Source organism: Spermophilus citellus (genome assembly GCF_964194105.1).
Source record: "Spermophilus citellus genome assembly, chromosome: 1".
In the NCBI taxonomy this organism is placed as follows: domain Eukaryota; kingdom Metazoa; phylum Chordata; class Mammalia; order Rodentia; family Sciuridae; genus Spermophilus; species Spermophilus citellus.
In genome coordinates, this window is record NC_138182.1 from 243,909,311 (window position 1) to 243,932,592 (window position 23,282).

General features: G+C 39.6%; 1 protein-coding gene and 1 long non-coding RNA gene across 2 annotated transcripts in view; one reads left to right on the top strand and one right to left on the bottom strand.

The window, feature by feature from the left end:
- Positions 1-23,282, bottom strand: part of LOC308657461 — an 80,309-nt gene that overhangs the window by 27,737 nt on the left and 29,290 nt on the right. The gene's annotated exons all lie outside the window — the stretch shown is intronic.
- The window catches only part of ANKRD55 (ankyrin repeat domain 55), a gene marked incomplete at its 5' end in the record, with an annotated part of 99,440 nt that continues 91,632 nt past the window's right edge, over positions 15,475-23,282 (top strand). The window contains one exon of the mRNA XM_081309162.1: positions 15,475-15,532. Coding sequence (XP_081165288.1) covers positions 15,475-15,532 — 58 coding nt within the window. The remainder of the gene's footprint in view (positions 15,533-23,282) is intronic.

Sequence of the window (23,282 nt, forward strand, 5' to 3'; positions counted from 1 at the left end):
TGATGAGTTAGCTAATGAGTTAAATACTTGGGCAATAATCATGTGTAAAACTAGTGTTTCATTTGATAATCACTTACCATCTAATCCTTTATTGTCTTTTTGGTCTAAGCATCCTGTAGTTTTTCCAAAAATGACAAGAAAAACCCCTATCATAAATGCTCCAAATATATTCACTGATGGGTCAAACAATGGTACAGCAGTAGTAGTTACTCCTGATCAAACTTTTACATTTTTAGTACCCAAACAATCAGCTCAAAAGGTAGAGCTTAATGCAGTATTACAAGCTTTTATGATGTTTAAAGATTCTGTATTTAATTTATTTTCTGATAGTCAGTATGTAGTTAATGCTATAGTATCCCTTGAAGATGCTGGTAGGATTTCACCTTCTTCTACTGTTTTCTCTTTGTTTTCCGTTATACAAAGTCTAATCTGGGACCGAAAAGATCCATTCTTCATAGGTCATATCAGGGCACATACAGGATTGCCTGGAGCCCTTAGTATGGGCAATGAACTAGCAGATAAATCTACACATGACATACATATTTTCTCCACAATAGAAGAAGCTATAAATTTTCATAAAAGGTTCCATGTCAATGCTAATACTTTACAAAAGCGTTTTAAAATAACTAAAGAACAGGCCAGACATATAATAAAACAATGTCAAAATTGTGTGACATTTTTACCACAAGTTAATCTTGGAGTCAATCCTAGAGGACTGATACCTAACCATATTTGGCAGATGGACGTCACACACTTGCCAGAATTTGGAAAATTAAAATATTTACATGTTACAGTTGATACCTCTTCCGGATTTTTGATGGGCTCCCTTCATGCCGGAGAGAAAACTAAAGATGTTATAGCTCATTGCTTACAAAATTTTGCCACTGTGGGCGTTCCAAAACAGTTAAAAACGGACAACGGTCCTGGTTATACTTCCTCCTCTTTTAAACAATTTTGCTCATCATTTGGTATTACTCACATAACAGGAATTCCATACAATCCACAAGGACAAGGCATAGTTGAAAGAGCTCATCAAACTATTAAAATGTACTTATTAAAACAAAAGGAGGGAATTGGAAAGGGGTATATATCCCCCAAAGATAAACTTAAAATAACCCTTTTTACTCTAAACTTTTTAAATTTAGATTCATCGGGACTTAGTGCTGCGGAAAGACATTTGTACCCCAAAAATGTACATAAGCCTAAGGTACTTTGGAAAGATATTCTAACAGGACAATGGAAAGGCCCAGATCCAGTGATAGTCTGGAATCGGGGCGCTGTCTGTGTTTTCCCACAGGATGAACAGCAACCGATTTGGATTCCAGAGAGATTAACTAAAACAATTTCTACAGAAAAAGAAGATGATTTGACTCAAATCCATAACAGCTGACATCCAGAGCTCCGGCTTGGCTATTCTTACATCTGCGACAGTGATTAACCAAGGTGGGTTTTTTTCAATATCTATTTTATTATTGCATTTTTCCACATCATAAAGTTCTATTTTATTTTTGAGCTCATACAAACCTAGGTTAATGTTTTTCTGATCAGTTTTATTTTTTGACTGTGTTTTATTTTTTTGACTGTGGAGTTTTTAAACATTGCAATGGAGATTTCACCTAAGTATAATTACAAGGCCTTTATTTACTATTGTCTTATGTGTTGTATGTTGTGTGCACACTTCTGTTTTGTGTTGTATGTCTGTATGTGTGTATGTCCATATTTCTTATATGAGGAGCGCTCATGAAAAAATGGATCCGAATTTTTTCTTTATTCACGTGATTTATATGGTTTAATTTAAATTAGGTGAACAGCTGTTTATGATTGTTTTTAAAGATTGTTAACAGATCTGTTTGTTTACTAATTTAAATTAGGTAAACAACTGTTAAGGATTGTTTTTAAAGGAGTTTAACAGATCTGTTTGTTTACTTTCACCTTTCCTTTTCATTATATTTAATAATTCTGTTCAGGATAATGTCTCTTTAGCATCATTGCCAGAATTTCCATCTCCATCCCAATTCCGGTGAAGACTGAGATAAAACCAAACTACAGATTCTATGATAGCTATCACAATAAACTGTATAAACTGATGCATCAATGAATATAACTCAACAAGTAATGCTCAATCAAGGACTTGATTTACTTTGGGAGGAAATGGACATATTGATAGACTCCTCCAATTTGAACTGCTTGCAGAACTTGCCTGGACTATATATCAGTTGCATACATTGTAAAATATTATCTGGTGCACCGAATTGTGGTACTGCTGGCATATCTTTGCTGATGGTGTCACCAGTGATGCAATTTCCTTGCCAGCTCACCCCATGTTTATTGTGGTAATACTGGCATATCTTTGCTGATGGTGTCACCAGTGACGCAATTTTTCCATAGGAGCCATCAATTGGCTTGGTGTCGTGGCATTTCTGTATCCTCCTCCCTTCTACTAGTGATGGTCTAAAATTTGGGGGCCAACAGAGGTGAGGCAAAGAACCTCACCCCCCCACTGGCACCAAGGCAAAATTTGGGGGCCAACAGAGGTGAGGCAAGAACCTCACCCCCCCACTGGTGCATAGGCCTATCCACAAGCATGGCTGAATGCTGGACCGGTAGTCAGTGACGGGTTGCTCTGATTACAGTGGATTCAACCTAAGACAGGAAGCTGACGCCTAAAGGTCAGTTCTCCCATGACGGGTAAGAACCATATGTTAAATTGGACAACCTACCAGGCACGGTCCCTAGCCACATTGCTTGTTCCTTAATTAAACAGAAGGGGGCAGATGCTAGGAGCCACAAGCAAATATAGGATGTATGGCACCTTTGGTTGTAAAGTGACGCCAGCTAGCCACTGAGATGATTATGTTAAGATTTACATTCATATGGAAATTGGACTCCCGCTGTTCACCTTGGCCTGCTACCGGACTCATGTTACCGGACTCTTGGAGAGTTCCCATTGGTTGGGGAAGGATAGTAGGAGGAAATTCCGGGGGAGGTCCGGGGGACCCTGGTTCCGGGAGACGCGCGGTTCCGGTCAGACGCCCGCGTGGGAGGACCGGTTTTGGCTTGCTGGCGCTGAGAGTGTTGGCGGCTTTTTCAAAATAAAGTTTTGTTCCTGCTTGAGTGGCTCGTGATTCTGTGCCCAGCCAAGACTGCGGCAATGATCAACTTTATATTGTTTTCTTACCCACAATAAAAGAAAAATATGATTAAAAAAACAATATCTACTCCTTGGGACAACAAGTGATTATTTCTTCCTTTAAGCCCTTTGGGATTCTAAATTTGAAGTTCATAGCTCCCTCTCCGAAGGGCTTTATGAATTTAAGGATTTAATAAGTTGAAAGGGAAATTCTAACTGCAATGAACATTACATTTCAGTTAGAAACTTAGTTTAATTTCTTAAGAAAATTAACATTTCCTTTGATCACAAATCAAAGTGGCATTAGATGTGATATTTTCATATTATTTATTTCTTGCAAATATCTCAAATATTGTTTATGCTCAGCTCTACTTCAAAATTACTATAGTTATCAAACCTACCACTAGATCATGCTTTGTAATATGTTAATCAAGAAGCTTTTATGTTACTATATTACTACATTTTAAAACTTTTATTTTACTATATTGTTAGGATATAGTAAAATAAAATAAAATATATTGTTACTATATTGCTTTCCTTTGTAATCCTATGCTTTAATTTTGTGCATTTACCCTGATAAGGTTTCATAGGCTTCACCAGAGTGCCCAAGGGGTCTCTAGTACACACACAAAGGCAACATTCTCACCCTAAAGTCCAGTGACCTCATGTAATAGACCAACTTATTGCTTTATCACATTCATCATATAACAGGTTGTGTTTGTAAAGTGTGTGTTACATACATGCCCAGACATCTCATCCTGGCTCGGAGTTGCATCCATCACAAAGCCTGCCTAGGTGTCTTGCAGGTAGAGGATGCTTGAAGTGCTTTGTTGATTTATTAGCGAGTAGTACAATTCAGTGCTTAGACCTGGACTGAGAAATCCTTTGTGCAAAATCGAGCTCTTGGATCCTGGGCAAGTCAATTCACCACTCCAAGTCTTGACTTCCTTATCTGCTACTATGGTCGGAATGTGTCCCCCAAGATCCATGTATTAAAAACTTAAATCCAGCCAGCCGTGAAGGCACATGCCTGTAATCCCAGCGGCTCTGGAGGTTGAGGCAGGAGGATCACAAATTCAAAGCCAGCCTCAGCAAAAGTAAGGCGCTAAGCAACTCAGTGAGACCCTGTCTCTAAATAAAATAAAAAATAGGGCTGGGGATGTGGCTTAGTAGTGGAGGGCCCTTGAGTTCAATCTCCAGTACCAAAAAGATTCAAAACTAAAACAAAACAAAACAAAAATCCAATGCTACAGTGTTGGAAGGTGGAGCATTTTAGGGTCCTTTTAGGTCTTGTTGCTGTGTCTTCATATGAAGCATATGCAAGAAGAAACAGCAAGAAGACCCTCCCCAGACACCAGATAATGACATGTTAATTTTGGACTTCCAGCCTTCAGAACTGTGAGAAATAAAAATCAATAATTTATAAACTATCCAATACCAGATATTGTGTTATACCAGCACAAAATAAACCAAAACTCCTGCAAATGGAGCTATGTATAGCATCTATCTCAAGGAGCTGTTAGAATTAAATGAAAAAACAAAATCATTTAAAAAAACCTACCAGTTTAAAAAGTGAGAGAGCATATCATAGTATTTACAAAGTAAATTCTTAGTACATATCATATGTTAACTATGAACATGTGCATGAAAGTTTTGAGTAATATGTTGATGGCAAGATAGCATGTGGGATACAGAAATTAAAGAGATTCATGGAAAAGGAGTCAAGCAAGGGGATAGGTTAACCCCACCAGAGAGTATTCAGATGTAGGGGCTGACCTGCATAATCAAGTCCACAGGGCTGATGCTATCCTAGTGGAGACATATCTATGTGTTAAAAGGTGCATTAATGATTTGTGACTCCTTCTATTACCCAACTCAAAGCTGCAGGTCCTCAGTTAAGGAATCATCACCAGAAGGCATCTGTGACAATAAATCAGTGTTAACTTTCAACCACAGAGCAAGAGACTGCAGAGAGTAGTACTAGTTCCACACCTCTGGGGATCTTGGTTTTTTCCTTTGCAAAAGCAGGGTGTTGGACTGTGAATCTCTGTAATGCTCTGAAAGACTGCTTATTTGAGAGGATTACTATGTTATGTACAGAGTTAGGTCTGGGAATAGCTTATCATTGTTACTCTACTCACAGACACAGGCTTTGAAGGGTGAATATAATTGCAAAGGAGGCAGGAAAGGTTTCTGATTACATGAACATCTGTTCAAGCACTTAAACAAGCTGATTTTCCCCATGAAAGTCTTGAAATATTTATCTTTGTCTCCCTGAGACTAGTCATGCCCCAAATTTTGTGCTACAAATTGAGATCTCATTTTTTTTTCCATTTCTCAATTTGAATTTCAATAGACTCTTTCCCTGAAGAAAAGAAGGAGGGAAATGTGAGAATATAAACCTTCTGGAAACTCAAAGTCTGCAGATAGGTAACATATTCTATCAAGTTAAACTTGCTTCAGGGCTGATATGTGCTGCATGTGAAACTCAGACACTGAATTTCTCACAAACAAATAAGACATTTTAGGTCAAAAAAAGATTCAGTCAGCATTTAATAAAGGAACCTGTAGGTTGTACAGATGTGATACCAAAAAGTTGGTCACTTTTAGAAACCAAAGTCAATCAAATTAGTTGTTCAGCATAATGGAAACCAAATGATATACTCTATGTTTTAATCAAAATTTTAATTTTCCGTTCTGTAAGCTTAACATAAATCTGTCTGTTCTATTTCCAGAGGGAAGAAAATGGCTTTTTAAAGATGTATCTTTAAAAAAAAAAAGGTTGTGAAATCAAATAGGAAAGAGATTGCTGTTATCATTCAGCATTTCAAAACCTATCTGTCACAACCACATGTGAAAGCATACTTTTAGCCACCATGTAAAGGAAACTTTCAATCCCTTGACATTATTAAATTGTTGATACTGCAATTGTGCAATGGGAGTGTCACCTTAACCAGCCAGAAACTATTAGAACTTTCTTATTTTTCTTCCTACAAATAAAGAAAATTCTCTGATGATTAATGGTTTAACTATCAACCCTCTGGGTCTCAGTTATTGCTGTGACCAAAAGATCTGACAAGAACAACATAGAGGAGGAAACATTTATTTGGGGTTCAAGGTTTCAGAGGTCTCAGTCCATGGATGGCCAACTCCATTGCTCTGGGCTGGAGATGAGGCATCACCTTATGGCAGAAGGATGTGGAGAAGGAAATCAGCTCCAGATATGGGAAACAGGAAACAGCCATCCAGAGAAAGCACTACATACCCCAAAGACACGCCCCCAGTGACTACCTCCTCCAGGTACACCCTACCTGCCTACAACTACTACCCAGTTAATCTATTTAAATGGATTAATGCACTGATTAGGTTAAGGCTTTTGTAACCCAATCATTTCACCTCTAAACTTTCTTGCATTATTTCACACATGAGCATTTGGGGACACCTAAAATCTAAGCCGTAACAATCTGTTTGTAAAATGAGGATGGTCAAGATAGCTTTTTGCTCAATATAGTTTAGAATTCTCTTAATATTGGAAATCTTTTCAAGACAAATGACAAGAAGAATTTAGGGGTTAAGATTCTCCTGAGAGAAAAAAACAGCCTGGAGGCATAGCTACAGAAAGAAGAGACAGATAAATGATACCAAGAAATGACAAACTGGCTTCCCTTGGGGAGGGTTTCCTCAGAGGCCCATTTCTTATCTACAAGGGCAGTTCTGGGTCCAGCAGTAACTTCATTAACCCTTCATATTCCTCCCTTAATCTTCCTGCAGAGAGAAAAATCCCTCTGACCCCTTCCTATTTCTGCATAAAAACACCTGGTTTAAGGCCAGACACTTAACTGCTGCTTAGGCTCTGTCAGTGTCCGACTCAACCTAGATAGCTTGTATATTTTTATAAAATTAAGAAGAGAAGGGGAGGGGAGGGAGGGGGGATAGTAGAGGATAGGAAAGGCAGCAGAATACAACAGACACTAGTATGGCAATATGTAAATCAATGGAAGTGTAACTGATGTGATTCTGCAATCTGTATACGGGGTAAAAATGGGAGTTCATAACCCACTTGAATCAAAGTGTGAAATATGATATGTCAAGAACTATGTAATGTTTTGAACAACCAACAATAAAAAAAAGAAGAGAAGAGTCCTGATTTTCTGGAAAAATAATTCATGTTGTTTAAATAAGTCTTGGATGAGCATCTACCAGGTACAAAGCAAAATGAGAACTTGAGCCCAGGTCTTGTGACTCTAAGTTCACAATTCGTTCCACCATGCCACACTGTTTTGGCTAAACTGCCAATGTTTCACTTTTAACTCCAAAACAATAGTGTGTGCTTACATGGAAAAAGTCCTGAGATTTGAACCTGTGTGTTTTCCATAGCACGTGCTGCCAACCACTCCCCCTAAACACCTAAGTGTGGCCCCAGCCAACTGGATCCATCAGAGCAGCTGTCTGTTTTGAGTATCTGCACAGTATTGCTTGCTCTCACAGCTACAAAGGTAAGGCCACATTGCAAAAGATGGGAGAGAGATGGGTGGGCAGGAAGGAAAAAAGTGAATGTAGACTTTTTTGTTTTTCCAAAAGCATGTTGGAAAAGAAAGAGTAGATCTATTTAAAGAAACATCCCAGCTTTGTTTTTATTTGTTTTTAAGGCAGAAAGATGTGAGCATATGTGTAGGCTAAGAAAAAGTTTCTTGAGGAGGGGAAAAGGATAAAACTGGAAAAAAGATGGAATAATTGGAGAATTTGGAGAAATCATCATAATAATTATATATAGAAATTATTACGTAAGGCATTTATCCAAGAACTCAATGCATTTAAGTCTGTTTACTTCACTCAAAAACATTCTAAAGAACACACTTTGATTTTACAGATGAGGAAACTAAGGTATGTTTATCGTCTCAAGTCCCGAGAGAGGGATTGGAACCTGGCTAGTCCGGAGCTCCTGGTCTTAATGGTGGTAATTTAAATCTGCCTCTCTAGGGAAAGCTTTTGGGTAGGAGGAGGGACACTAATTGTGACCTCGAATTCATTCCAGCAGAGGGCGTTGAGGAAAGGCCAGGAAAAGGAACAGAGAAATTTAGAGCAACAGGAGAGAAAAGTCGAGGGCATTCCTCTTGGCTTGCTAGGCTGATTCTTATGTTCAGGACAGTCAAGTGTGTTTTCAGTGCAAATGCACACTAGAAAATCACCTAGCCACATATTATGGCAGGTGTCATCTTCCAATTAATTCACTACCTATGATTATTTAGGCAAATATGTAAAAGCTTGTGACTGGACCTAGACCTATTAAATAGTAAGAATATTCTACCCCTCCCGATGCTGATTCTTGTCATAATGCAAGCTTTGGATTCACATTAACACTCTGAGCTCTCCCCTGAGATTGTACAGCAGGGACTCTGATGCTTTCTATAGAGGGGATCAAACCTGTTATAACAATGAGCTCCCCAAATTCTGAAACTATGCTTAGTGTTTTCCTTAGAGAGGTGAAAAAGCAAAGCAAGGAAAATGGCAGATTATGGTCACACTTCATTCTGCAACCAGTTTGGAGACCCAAATGTACCATTTCTTGAAAAGAAACCAATTACAGAATTTATTGAGAAGAACATTGGTATCAGTAAATTATGCACTTCAAACTATAGGTACTGGAAGACTTCAGAAAAGGTAATGATGTTGGTTGGCTTTTTTGTAACTGTAACAAATCCCTGAGATAATTCACAATTTTTTTTTAAGTTGATAGGACTGGGGATGTAGCTTATTAGTAGAATGCTTGCATAGCATGCACAAGAACATGAGTTCAATTCCTAGTACTGCACCAAAAACAAAAAAGCCCTTTAAACCAGGCATACCTGAGGTCCAGAAGGAAGAGGCTTATTTTGGCTCACAAGTTTTGGAGGTTCCAGTCCAGGACTGTTTGGCCCTTTTACTTTTAGGTCTATATCAAAGAAGCACATTCTGGTAGTAGACCATCATGGCATAAACCATGCAGTCATGGCTGAGAAGCAAAAAAGAGAGAGAAGAGGTTCAGAGTCACACAATTCCCTTCAAGGACATATCCTCAGTGACCTGAGGACCTCCCACTAGTCCACCCCTCTTAAGAGGGGTTCAAGGCACTGGGGGCCAAGCCTTGAACACACAGACCTTTGGGAACACTGAGGTTCCAAACTATAACAACAGTTAGGGAAGTAGCAATTAATAACCTACCGAGCTCTTTTAGGTACCAGGTACTTTATATTTGGCAATGTGGTGGTAAATCCAATCTCAAAGAAGAAAGGAAGGGAGGGAGGGATAAAGAAAAGAACAGAACAGAAAAAGACATGTCCCTGACTTGTAGTACTTTCTGTGATGTAAATCTTCCACTGAGCTGATTCTAAGCTACCAAGACTAAACCCAAGCAGGGACACATCACCATTTGTCATCCCATTTTATCTTCACAACCACCTTTGGGGGAGCTATTATTATCTCCAGCATGTATATTAAGAGAAATATTTAGAGAGATTTATAATTTGGCCACGTGTGTGGAGCTAGAATGGGACAGAATTCTAAGGGAAGCTTCAATACATAAGGCTCTGTTAACACCTAGCCCCAGGACAACTCCATTTTTACTCATTAAAATAGCTGCAGAAGTTCAGGGCAGTAATATTTCCCAGTCATTAGCCAATCTCCATCTCTGGATAACTTCTGATACAGATTTGTTTTTTGAGGCCCTTTGAGGGCTTAGTTTATACTTCTGTGTTTTTACTGTTCCATAGTTAAATTGTCCCTAAAGCAGGGGAAGGGAGTGCGTAGTAAAATACCATATCGTGAATACCCCCTCTCTGTTCCCAAAAACCTAGCCAAGTTTGGGGAACAAGAGGGCAGGCCTAGATAAAAAAAAAAATTCAGATACATATCACAGGATTTCTCTCATGCACACTGGGAACTAGAGCAAGTTAGTGTTATCTGTAGAAAGCTACTTTTTTACATATCTACCAGGCTGGTTGCTCCTTGGGATGCTGGTCAAATTAAGCAAGCTAATGCTAATGACGTCACTGCTTCTGCAGCATAACATATAAGCCCCTCTCTTACTGGGGATGGAAGCAGAACTGAAGACACTACGGAAAGGATGCATGTCACTCATCTCGCCAGCCATCAATGGACATCAGACCTTAGGGAGAGGGGACACTGCTTGGCAAAGTATCTTGAGGGATGGAGGTGCTATCTGTCAGCCTGTTGCCACTGGCAGACTTCTTTGGGCAGTCTTCCATTTCTTACAAGCTTTTCCTAATAAACCATGTTTTCCATGCTGTCTCTGGGCACTTTATTCAGCTTTCCCACAACCTACACCACTGCGCTGGCACAACTGGGTTGTGACAAGACAGTAGTAAGCCTCTTTATAAAAATGAGCATAGTTTTTACCTTTGAAAAACATTCTAGCTGTTTACAACACCCAGAATGAAACAACTACCTGCGATAGTCTGGGCATTTGATAGAAATTTAGAATCTCTGGCATCCTACTCAGATCTATTAAATCAAAATATGCATCATAAGTTGGCCCCCAGCTAATATGTGCACCCATTAAAATTTCAGAAGTGGGACTGGGGTTGTAGCTCAGGAGTAGAGCAGTTGCCTAACATATGTGAGGCACTGGGATCATTTTCAGTGCATATAAATAAATGAATAAAATAAAGAGGTCCATCAACAACTGAAAATTATTTTAAAATTTTCAGAAGCATTGCTTTAACCTACCAGTGATCAAATTGGGGCTCTTGTATACCAAGAATGTCTCACATTGTAAGTTGTTCTTGCAGTTGGCAGGGATTGGCACTGAAGCAACAAAACATTCAATGTTATGTTCCCTTTGTGGCAGGAAGTGGTATAGTCTATGGTCACAAAAGAGAGCAACTCTTCAGAGTGAAACTTTTGCCTCCTTAGCAACTAATTTAAGCAGTCAAACAGCCACAGGCTTCTCTTCCATTAACCTCCTTGGCAACTCCATACTTTTCTTCTCTAACTCTACAAGGAACTTTGAGGAGCCAAGCTCAATTAGACTCCTCTCAAGGACTTCCTCTCAAAAAATTAATGCAAAGAAACATTCTCCTAAACACTCCAGAGGCTGCCAGGAAGGAACAGAGGGGAGGAGTGAGATCGCTGGAGCCAGACCTCTATGAAGTGATAACTTAATTCAAACCGCAGAACTTCATTTGAGCTGATCATTCACAAGTTAAAAATAGAAGTAGCCAATATGTGGTCAAAGTCTGAACTTCTTAAAAACACTTCTGAGATGTTGGCAAATTCTCCATCCAGGCAGATATTTAAAAGCATGGTGGGTTGCTTTTGTTGTTCTGCTTTTTGTATTTTCCCCAATCCATTGGTTTGCTGAGGAAGTGGCCACCATCCAGATGCAATTGAATGCAAATCCCCAAGGTTTCCAGCTGAGATGGGAATGTAGTAATGAAACAAATGCATTTCAGAGAAGCAAAAAAGTTTGCAAAGATATCTGTTTGGGATTTTTAAATGAAGGTCAAATTATTCTGAGTTTTGACAAAAGCAAAGCCTAGCAAAAATATGAGCCTGAATATATCCAAGTATGGGAACAGGGTGAGAAATCCTTTCTGTATTTCATCTGGGCAAGGAAGCCTAGCAAACATGCAGCAACAGCATCAATTATCAACAGAGTAGAAGGATATGAAGAGGCTCACCTTTCTGCTCTGGTAAGGGAAGGGTTTCTGTATTCTTATGAGACAGGGGCAAAGGACAGATAGCTGATTATCAAAGAAAAGAAAAGAAATAGCACTTGCCCATCAACCAGTTGCTAACATCTCCAGGGGAGGGGAAGGATCCCACTTTCTAACACAAATAATTACCCCCTGGGGCTACTCTTTCCTGCCTTTTAGGCATATGGACAGAAAGACAGGCGGTGGGGGTCCATAAAAATGCAAGACACCACAAATCCCAGGGATACCAACTATGGGTCCCCTTCCCTTCTTGGAGAAGTCAGTTTCTGTTCTATTTAAATAAAACTTGTTTTCTTGCCTTGGCATTTCTCAGGTGTTTAATCTTCAGTACTTGGGAATGAGGACCCCATTCTAATCTGCAAGACCCGTATAATTTATAGAAGATGGTTATTTGGAGATTTCCCCTTAGGTCTCTGGAGACCAAGAATTTCCCCAAGAATTCATGCTCCACATGCAAGGGGACAGCATGCAAGGGACTCCAGAGACCTTCTGGAGTGATAGAAGTATTCTACATTTTGAATGTGGTTCTGGCTACACACCCTGCATTCAAAATGCACTGCAAGATACAACTAAATATTATCTTACATTGGGCTTTGGTTGGAAAGAAAGATCTCTAGGTTTGAGCCCAGGAAGTGGACTGAACAATTACCACAGTCAATTCACAAGAAGTTAGGGATGGAGTTCTTACACCACTGATTAAGACACTGAGTCTCAAACAATTATGTAGCTTGCCCAAATCACACTAACAAAAAACAAACTCAAGCTCATGTCTTTTCCATTCAATTTGACTATCTTTGACCCCAAAGCAGTCCTTTTGCAAACATGGACATGTCTCTACATTTTAATTTGGTTTGGGTAATGATAAATGCTCATAGAAATGTAATAGTTTTGGAGATTTTTGCATATAAGTGTTGGGTGTCTCTCTCAGTTTCAATTTCCTGAAGCCACTGTAACAAATTATCACAAACTTGGTGAATTCAGACAACAGAAAAGTTTTTCTCTCCCAGTTCAGGAGACCAAAAACTCAAAGCCAAGGTATTGGCAGAGTCTCACTCCCACCAAAGGTTCTCAAGGACAGTCCTTTCCTTATCTCTTCCTGCTTCTGATGGCTACCAGTATTCCTTGGTTCACGGCTGGATCCAATCTCTGCCTCTGTGTTCCCATGGCCTCCTCTCTATGTGTGTCTCTTGCAGGGACACTTGTCATTGGATGCAGGGTCCACCCAGAGAACTCAGGAAGGTTTTAACTTGAGCTCTGTTTTATGCAGGTTTTGCATCACTGTCATCAAAATACCTGACAGGAACAATTTAGAGAAGAAAAAGTTTCTTTTGGCTCACAGTCTCAGAGATTCAGTCTATGGTCAGCCGCCCCTATAGCTCTGGAAGGGAGACAAGCACGACATCATGGTGGAAGGCTGTGTCAGAGGTAAGCAGTTCAGGACATTGCAACCAGGTAGCAGAGAAAGCAAGGAGCCAGGGAGAAAAATATAAACCCCAAAGTCACAATGTCAGTGACTTTTTAGTCCAGTCACGTCCTACCTGCCTACAGTAACCACTCAGTTATGCCACTCACTCAACTGGTTTAATCCACAGATTAGGTTACATCTCTGTTAGTCTAGTTATTTCTCCTCTGAATATTCTTGCATTGTCTCACACATGAACTTTTGGGGGATACCACATACCCAAACCATAATAAACTCCTTAACTTACATGTGAGAAAACCCTTTTGCCAAATAAAGTCACATTCACCAGTTCTGAGGTTTTAAACCTGAACGTAACTTTTTGTGGACCATTCCACAAACCATGAGGTAAGACATACAAAAGGAACCTACCTATCAAAGAACACAAATGAGAAATCACATCAGTCCAGGTCAAAACAAATGAGGTGAGGGTTAGGGATGTAGTTTGGAAGTAATGTGCTTGACTAGCATGGGGGATCCATCCCCAGGATCAGAAAAACAATAAATAAATAAATAAAAGTGTATAAATAAAAGTATATATATGCAGAGAAAATGCTTTCTGATTTTATTTCCAAATTCATGCACTAATTAGTTAAAAAGAAAACAGCTCTTTAACATTATCAGTAGCATTTATGAGAACAGCTACCATATGGCTGTTTGACACATCCAAAAATACGATTGTGTCTAGAATGTAGAGCCTGGTTCATTTAAATTTATTATATTAGGCTGGGCGCAGTGGTGCATGCCTGTAATCCCAGAGGCTCGGGAAGCTGAGACAGAAGGATTGGGAGTTCAAAGCCAGTCTCAGCAACTTAGTGAGGCACTAAGCAACTCAGTGAGACACTGTCGCTAAACAAAATACAAAATAGGGCTGGGGATGTGGCTCAGTGGTTGAATGCCCTTGAGTTTAATATCCAGTACAAAATATGTATGTGTGCGTGTGTGTTGTGTGTGTGCATATATATATATATATGCACACACACATACATATATATATATATATGCATATATATACATATATAGAGATATATAGATACATAGATTAGATTCGATTTTTGTTGCAAATATTAAAAACATACTTGTTATAACAAGCCAAAAAATACAGAGATTGATAAAGAACAGGTAATTGCAATCTCCTGAAGTAATCAATATCAACAGTTTAGTATGTGTCTTTCTCAGTGTTTCTCTAAATGTATATAAACACTTATAATGCAATGAGTGGTCACTGGTTTTATAAAAACACAACCAAATAAAATATGTAATTTGTTTGCTTCATTTAACAATAGATTAGTGACATCACAAGCAGCTGAATGTATGTAGATTTACTTACCTTCCACTTTCAATCTAAAGTATAAATGTTCTGCCATTTACTCAGCTGCTCCTCAAGTGATATATATTTGAGTGATTTTTCAGGTTTTACCACGCAATGCTGCAATATACATCCTTGTGACTGCAGACTGTTTTAATTTTTGTCATCACAAATTCTTGAGCCTAGAAACATAACGTTTCCAATGCTTCTTCTAAATCCCAACCTCCCTGTCAATCAGAGACCAGTGCTGAAGGGAGCCTGAAGTCAGGTGCTAAAATGGGTAATTATTCCACACAGCACATGGCCAGCAGACGTCTGCTACAATATTTACGTCCTATTCCATTGAGATGGCACTCTCTGCTCACATGACCCAAATGCAGTTCTCACTCCACCAGGAACACTGCCGAATGCAGTCAGCATCGGAAGCTTTGCACATGCTCTGTCTGGCCCTGTGAATCCTCACTCACCCATTGAGATTTCTGATGGTTTAAAGCTACATTCCAGCTGCTGAAGCTCTGTGACCTGCTGCGGTTTCCTGGCCTGGATCCAAGGCAGGTGGCCTCCACAGATACTGTTTTTTTAAAAATTTGGGCTGTTTTATTGATCTGTTTGGGGTAGAGGGTGCATAATACTTACAAGTATAGCCAGTGAATGAGGCTGTAAGAGTAACTCTTTTCCTGGCAGGAGGAATATTTACCTATTTTCATCATTTTGCCTTAATAACAACCTGCAGCTCTAATGTATCCTCAATTCTCCAATAGGGGTCTTGGCCAGCGATACCACATCTCACTGTTGTGTTGACTGCAATGTGCGAGATGGTGTTTTCTACTCTCTAGAGACCTGGATGTTTTTTGCCACTCTGATGATGAGACAGGCTACCATGGATTTCAGCACCTCTTCTGTGTTCGATCAGCAAAAAGGTAAAATGCTGCTTTAATACATTCTTTGGTTCTTAGCATCTTTAGTTTGTGGTTGCAAGGAGGGAGGGGTGTGTGTGTGTGTGTGTGTGTGTGTGTGTGTGTGTGTGTGTGTGTAGAGCATTTCGCCAAGAAAACAAACCTGCTCTGAATGGTCACTTCTAATTTGAAGCATTTGGAAGAAAAAAAGAACCTTATGGTCCGTCTTATTGAAGTATTCCTACCACAAATTTTAAAAATTGGGTTTCAAGCATACTGTTTTAGATAGTGTCATCTTCATTCTGTTTTTTTTTAAATCCTTAAAAAATATGTTAGAGAAAGTAATATAAGGAGAATACATCACATCTCTCTTTCCTATCTGTTAACCTCATGTCTTATTGCTATAGCTTCATAAGCACCTCTTGATTCCCTTCAGGAACAGAGGTCACCCACACATACTTTGGGTTGATACAATATCTCCTCTGAGATTACACCCTGACTTGTCACTATGTCATCACTTGTAATGACAGAGTGTAACTTCCTTACTCATAATTTCCAGATTGGAGATAATTTTCTACATGAAAAGGTTGCTATGAAATTAACTCCCCCTTATGATAAGCATGTATGTAGCCATATGGTCTATAGATGTCCATTTTGTATACATAGTATGCATTTATAAATGTTATGTGTAATTATATATCTGTTCTATGTATGTGTAGGAAATTTCCCTTCTTTAAATTTAATAAATATAGTTTAGAATCTTTTTTAAGTATCTGATATCTAAATCCCTTTCTACAATCCCTGAGTATTCTTCAAGGTCCTAAATTCCTTTGGTGATTTCACTGTTTTTGCCACAACAGGAAATGGTGGTTTGTGAAAGCCTCATTAAGAAAAGTCATTGCTTCTTTTCCCCATTAGATGCCCAGGCTATAGTGTCTACTACCCCTCAATCTATAGCTGGATTCAGGGGTGAATTATTTGAACTCAGTGAGTATCTCAAATAATTTATATTTGGATTTCAGGGTTAACAAATGTATATCTACATATAGTGTATTCCCAACTCATTTGAATAGTGTGTGTGTGTGTGTGTGTGTGTGTGTGTGTGTGTGTCTACATTCAAAGTATGCTAGTTCCCATTGCGTTTGGATATAAGCACCATAGAAAAAGGGATTATTACGGCTCTGCCCAACACCACCCTTTCTCTTTTGTACATTTTGTACCACTGATGGCAATCAGCAAAAGTGAAAATCTCCTTAGAACCAAAACACTCACACTGGCTAAAAAAATGACGTTGTTGAGCCATGTAATCCAAAGTAACACAATAGGTTTATTTTTGAAAACTAATTTGAGGAAACTGGGACTGACTGCAGAAGAGCTAGCCCTTTATTATGAATTCATGTGTTCCAGTGCAGTACCTTCTAACAGCAATGAGCTCAAAACGCAGCTAAAATATTAATTTGGAACATTTATTTTCTTATAATTTCTCATATGAGCAGTTCACAGCAATTCCTCCACCTTAGGCCTGATTGACTCCCACGAAAGTTAACCCTTTCCTTGCTATCTCTATTTCTATTTCTTAATCCTTTCTCTCTTTCTAAAGATAGGGTGAAAATAGCAGGGGCTTCTAAATCCTACAGATATAGGTCAGAATGGCAGATAGCTACTACTTCTTAGCTGTGTAATCTTGGCAAGTTACCTAACCTCTTTGGTCCTTAGTTTCCTCAACAATCAAATGAAAGAAATGATTCCTAAGTATCAGGATTGCTGTGAGGTTCTCAAATAATACATAAGAAGCCCCTGTCACATTGTCTGATGTGCAGTAAGTATTTCCAATTCATGCTGGTGCTGTTGTTACATTACCACCTCGGACAGGAAGTCTCTCAAATGCAAAATACTGTACACCTCCTGCTTCCATTTAGCAGTCCTCAGCCCTAAGTTAGTGCTAGGTGGCTAGGTTACATTAATTGTTTTTTTCAGAACCCCAGGGTACCATTTAGAGAAAGCTCTAGAGTAATAATCAACAAAATGATACCTGAATAGTTTCATTATTTCATTAATCCTTCCTCTGTCTTATTTATTTTGAAAATTATACATAATACTGGATCCCTTTTGCCATATTGATACATGCACATAACATAATTTGACCAATCTCAAGTTATGAATTTTGAGTACCTTTCCTTTTCCTCCCCTCTTCCCTTCCCCATCCACTTGCTCTACTCTACTGATCTCCCTTCTATTCTTGTTACTGTTATTTTAACAAGTGCATTATAATTTCAGATACATTTGTGTGTATATATATATATTATATAAATATATGCATACAATACATATATACATGCAATGAATAATATAAGAATATTACACAATAAATAATACATACATATGTATTATTCATTGTGGTATATTTGTAATAAGCATAGCCTAATTTGGTAGATTTCATTCCCTAATAATTCCTCATGCCCTTCCCTCCTCTCTTCCTCTTAATTCCCTTCCTCTACTCTATTGAAAATTCCTTTCTATTTTCCTGAAATTTCCCCACCACCACCACTCTTCTTTTCTTTTTTCTTTCTTTTTTCATAATCCTGTACCCTCCCTCTCTCTAGCTTCTGCATACAATAGAAGACAATTGACTCTTGACTTTCTGAGTCTGTCTTATTTCACATAACATGGTGTTTTCCCAGCCCATCCATTGACCAGCAAAGGACATAATTCAATTCTTCTTTATAGCTTAGTAAAATTCCATTATGCATGTTATTACATGTTTTTGATATTGAGCTCTAGCCCATGTCCCTCATGGGTTACGGAACCAGGGTCACTAGGGTGAATTGGGCTGGCATGACAAACCACACATTCACTGAAAATACCTTTTTCAGGGTGTTCCAAGACGGTTCCTCCACCTCAGCTGTAAGCGCCCACGAGGGGGGCAAGAGTAAAACAAGAGAGGCAGGCAAAAGACAGCGAGCATGCCTGGAACCCTGGTTTTTATTGGGGAGAGCTGTTCAATAGAACATTCCATCCAAATAAGGTAAAAGCATAGTGTTACAAGAGAACAGGAGGGCAGCCCACTCCCAGAGCTACACTCCCCTGCCGAGCAATGGTGAGGTCCACCTGAAGTCCACCTATTTTCACGCTGAGCAGAAGCCAGTTCCACACCTTCATTACTCAAGGCTAAGGGTACATGCTCAGCTCCTACGTAGCAGCCCCCAACATTCAGCCATTGGTGGGCACCTCGGCTAATCCTTTCTCATTCTTAAAAGCATGAAAACTCATATTCCATAGGTTCGGACCACTGAATAGATTTCAAATATTATATCATTAGGCAAACCACAGTGAAGTGACTTTCTCTGGAAAAGTTGAGTGTGGAGCTTTAGTGGAGAATTTTTCATGAATTCTTAATTTCTGAAGAATTGAAACTTTGGTGGCCCTGGGCTCACGTGCAGATGTTGACAGAAGACATCTGGAAGAACCTTAGAAAGGCATGGGATCCACTGGTTTTCAAACCTGGCTGCACATAGGAATCATCTGGGGACGTTTGGAAAATGTGGATACCAGGTCCCACCATGGAGATTCCAATGTAACTGGTGTAAGGTATGGCCTGACAGATGCCCCACAGGATGTTCTGAGATGCAGCAAAGATTGAGGACCAGTCATCTGCTTCACTCCCTGACATTTCAGATGGGAGAACTGAAGCACAGAGGTTCTGGGTGGGCCCTTTGAAGTAAGAATAATCATACCCCACTATTACTAACAGAGGGGACCAAGACTTTGACATTCTCCACCCAGACAATAGACCAACAGGATATACTTCCTATTCATAGGCAATCTCTGACCCCCAAAACTGCTCTGGGATGGGTGTAGGCCTGGACTTGGTTCATGGTTGTCCAGAGGATGCTGGAGCAATGTGATGCAGAACAACCTGCAGGGCCCTAACAAGGTGGGTTTGGTAAATCGGAATCCTGCCTGCTGCACTTTTCTGTATCTCCGTTTATCTAGAAGCATCAAGACATCCTCATGTCAGGGTCTTGGTGGCAGATTGACATTTACCAAGTTTTTTCTTAGCCCTCTTCCATTTGCATGAACTTGGACAAACTGATCTCCTCTGCTTCAGTCTTCTGTAGAATGTGGATGATATTATGCATCCACAGAGTTGCTGGAAGCTCAAAGATCAGGTTATCTGAAAGGCCAGGGGGTCAGGGCCATGCCTCTGGCCTGCTTTATGAACTTGAGGGAATGAAGCCTGGGTCTTCAATGCTCCCACCCCTGTCTTGTGTTTTCTGCTTTCACCATAGCAACAGCTCTCTGTTCCCATGTGCTCTTCCTGGCTGTCTTCCCTCTCAAAGCCCACATGCAGGAAAGGACCTGTAGTAAAATCATTTACTATAGAACACAGAGGTTCCTGCTGAAGTCAACATATTATATAACTGAAGATTTTTCCATTTTAAGCTTTGCCACTACTTGTAGAAAGAAAAGCGCTGCTGTGCCTGAAGGCATCCCAGGGCTCAGAGAAACAAGGGTGGTCCCAAAGGCTAGCCCTCCATGTGGCTGAATGAGGAAGGCCAGGCCCTGCATTGGTTCTATAAGGAAACTTGTTTGATGAGGCATCATGGAGTGTTTGCAGACACCTGGGGGACTCTGGGCACCCAGTTGTTTCAATGAGAGGAAAGGTCTGTCTCCCAGCCCAGGTTGATACAGTGCTTTATGTTACAGGCTGCTATAACAAATTACTACCAGCTGGGATACTTAACACAACATAAATTTACTTTCCTATGGTTCTGGAGACTACAACTCTGAAATCAAGATATCAATAGGGTCTATACTCCTTCTAGAACATTAGGAAAGAATCTTTCCTTGCTTCAGTCTACTGTGGCCTCATCACTACAATCTCTGTCCCCATCTTCATGTGGCTTATTCTGTGTGTCTGTCTCTCCGTGTGCATGTCTCAAATTTCTTCTGCCCCAGATGATCCAGGATAAATTCCTCAAGATCTTTGAGTTAACTGCATTTGCTCTCACACCTAATATAATTTTCATTCTTTTGCCATAAAAAGTAAGACAAAGGTCTGAGGAATTAGGACACAGACATATCTTTACAGCCAATATTTGACCCACCATGTGAAGTAAGAAGTTAACTCTTAGAAAACAACAACAACAAAAAAAGCACATAATTCTCATATCTTGATTTTAGGTAAAATCCATTCTCCTTTAAGTAAGAAGGAAAGCCATCATATAAGAGGTGGGAGGGGTAATCTATTGGTGCAGACTCTGTGCAGGCACTTTCATGGATAATTTAATGCTTAGAGATGTTCATTGAGCGTTGAGCAGAGCCAGGCTTCTGTCCTGAGGACTATACTTAGCTCGCTCAGATAATCCTCGTATTAGCCCCATTGTTTTTACCACCTTTTACCCATGAGGCAGTTCATAAAGTTTGTCCTACCCAACATTACCACAGAAAAACAGCAAAGCCAGGATTCCAGCTTAAACCTGTTTGACTTCAAGGGCCATGTTCTTCCCAGCACAGTATGTTTCTTCCTCGGCCAACTATAAAGTTTAATTTAAACAAAACAAAAGACATCAACAAAAAGTCGAGTTAATGAAACATTTATTTTCACAATCAAGCTGGTATCCCTTTGTGTTTTAGATTTTTAAAGCTCAGACACACAGATGTGCTGGTTTTAAATTCTAGACTCTCATTAAAAAAAATGGAATGATAAACAAAAAGATTTGTACTTTGCTGAAAAAGCAAAAGTTAAAAATCACAGCATGAAAACCAGATGCCTTGAAAGGAAGAATAAGCAAATTTTTATAGTTTTGGGAAAAGAACAGAGATTAGACAGGAATACCATAGGAAGCAGGAAGGAGAGGAGCATGATTTGCTTCCAGTTGATTTCAGACTCAGAGACCTTGAATGGGAGCCTGGAATGAAACCCAGCCACAAGGAGAATGTTGTGATTGGTTTTTTAGAACTGTGATTGACAGTTCAGATTCAGAAAGATTAGCTGGTTTATAGTCAGATGATCTATTCCCTCTGAGTAGATGTTCAGCCTTCTCCCTCTTTTAGCTAAGAAAGAGGAGCATAGAAAAGAAGGGTCGAAGAAGAATCTTTGTTTCCAAGGATTCTGCCCACTCAAGATGAAGATTAGGTGGCGGTCTCCCGCTCCTTTCTCTGCCTCTTCCTTAGTAGAGTACCTTCTCTTTTCCCATCAACCAATACCTGGGAAAGACTGTGGCAGATCAGTCCATTCTGGAATCTCTCCTCAGTTAGCAGCTGGGACAGGCTCGGCCTCCAATAACCTGAGTGCTCCTCTCCTTCCACCCTTCCCAGATCCTTTTAGGGACATAGAAAGAAGCCCTGGCTGAACTTTTCCAAACTCTTTCAGTTAGTGTTCTAATTCTTTTAAAACTTTTTGTTTGAAAATGATTTCAAACTTACAGAAATGTAAGATTAAGAACAGTATAGAGAATACTTGATCTCTTCTACATAGATTCACATAATGATAACATTTTGCTCCATTTGCTTTAACATTTGCTCTATCTATGTCTGTGTACCCTCTCCCTTTCCTATAGAATGTTTTCCCAGTAAGGAATCCAGGCTAGGATTAGATTTTACATTAGTTATCATGCCTCTTTAGTCTCTTTCAATGTGGAACATTTCTACAGACTTTCTTTGTGTTTTATGATATCAACATTTTTTAAAATTATAGTCTCTCTCTTCTGTTAAATATCAAATTCTTCTTTTTGAGTTTATCTGAGACTTCCTTGTTATTCAAATTGGAGTTTGCATTCCCAGCCAGAATATTGCATAGGTGATGTTGTGTCTGTCTCAATTATCACAGGATTGTTTAAATCCTTTATAGTCATCATCTGGGGATAGAGATGTTGCAGTATTAGGTGTCAACTGTTTCTAGCAGAGTTAAGTTATTTTTTTCTAATTGTGAAGTTGATATAACTGTCTAGCACTACAAGAATGAATATAGTATATAAAGCCTTGTATTACCTCAACTAACAAAGGACTGTGTTCTTCCCTGCTTCTCACCAGTAAGATGGATCCATGGCAACTCATGCTTCATACTAGGGCTGGGGAGTAATTCCCAAAGAGAAACAGATCAGGCCAAGAGTATTAACCAGAACTCAGAAGAACAACTACTCTGGTTTATTAAGCAGCTCCCAAGTGCTGGGCTCCCATATACTGTGCTGAATTCTTCATTACTATTGCCTCATTTAATCCTTACCATAGCCTCAAAGATAGGTTCCATTTTTGGTCCATCTGATGTTACATGACCAAACCACAAAGAACAAGGGGCAAAGCTGCCATGCTAACTTGGGCTTCTGACCCTCAATCCCCCTCATATTCCCCTTCATACCAAGCTACACCTCTGGATTCTACCAGCCTACCACATGGGTCTCTTCTTGACTTTTAGAATGAGAAGGGGAAAAAAAGGTGAGGTTGCTAGAGTTCTCAGCTGAGAGCCCAATTCCCTCTCTCATTTGCTCAAGCTGGGCCAGCTGTGGCCCCCCTGGTCTGGGCTTCTCTCTGCTGGGAGCTCTACCAACAGGCCTGGGCTCACTATCACAGCCTGCCTTTGGAGCAAAGAATAGCCTCAGCATTTGAGGAGGACAGTTAAGGTGACACTGGAATAGGACCAATGGATGTAAGGTGATGAGAACAGGGACCTGCAAGGTGAGGACTAGGCTTGCCAGCACAGAAGCTTCTGTGGGTGGGCTCTTTATCATTCTCCTACTTAGTCTGTTCTGCACAGCGACAAGATGATGTTTCT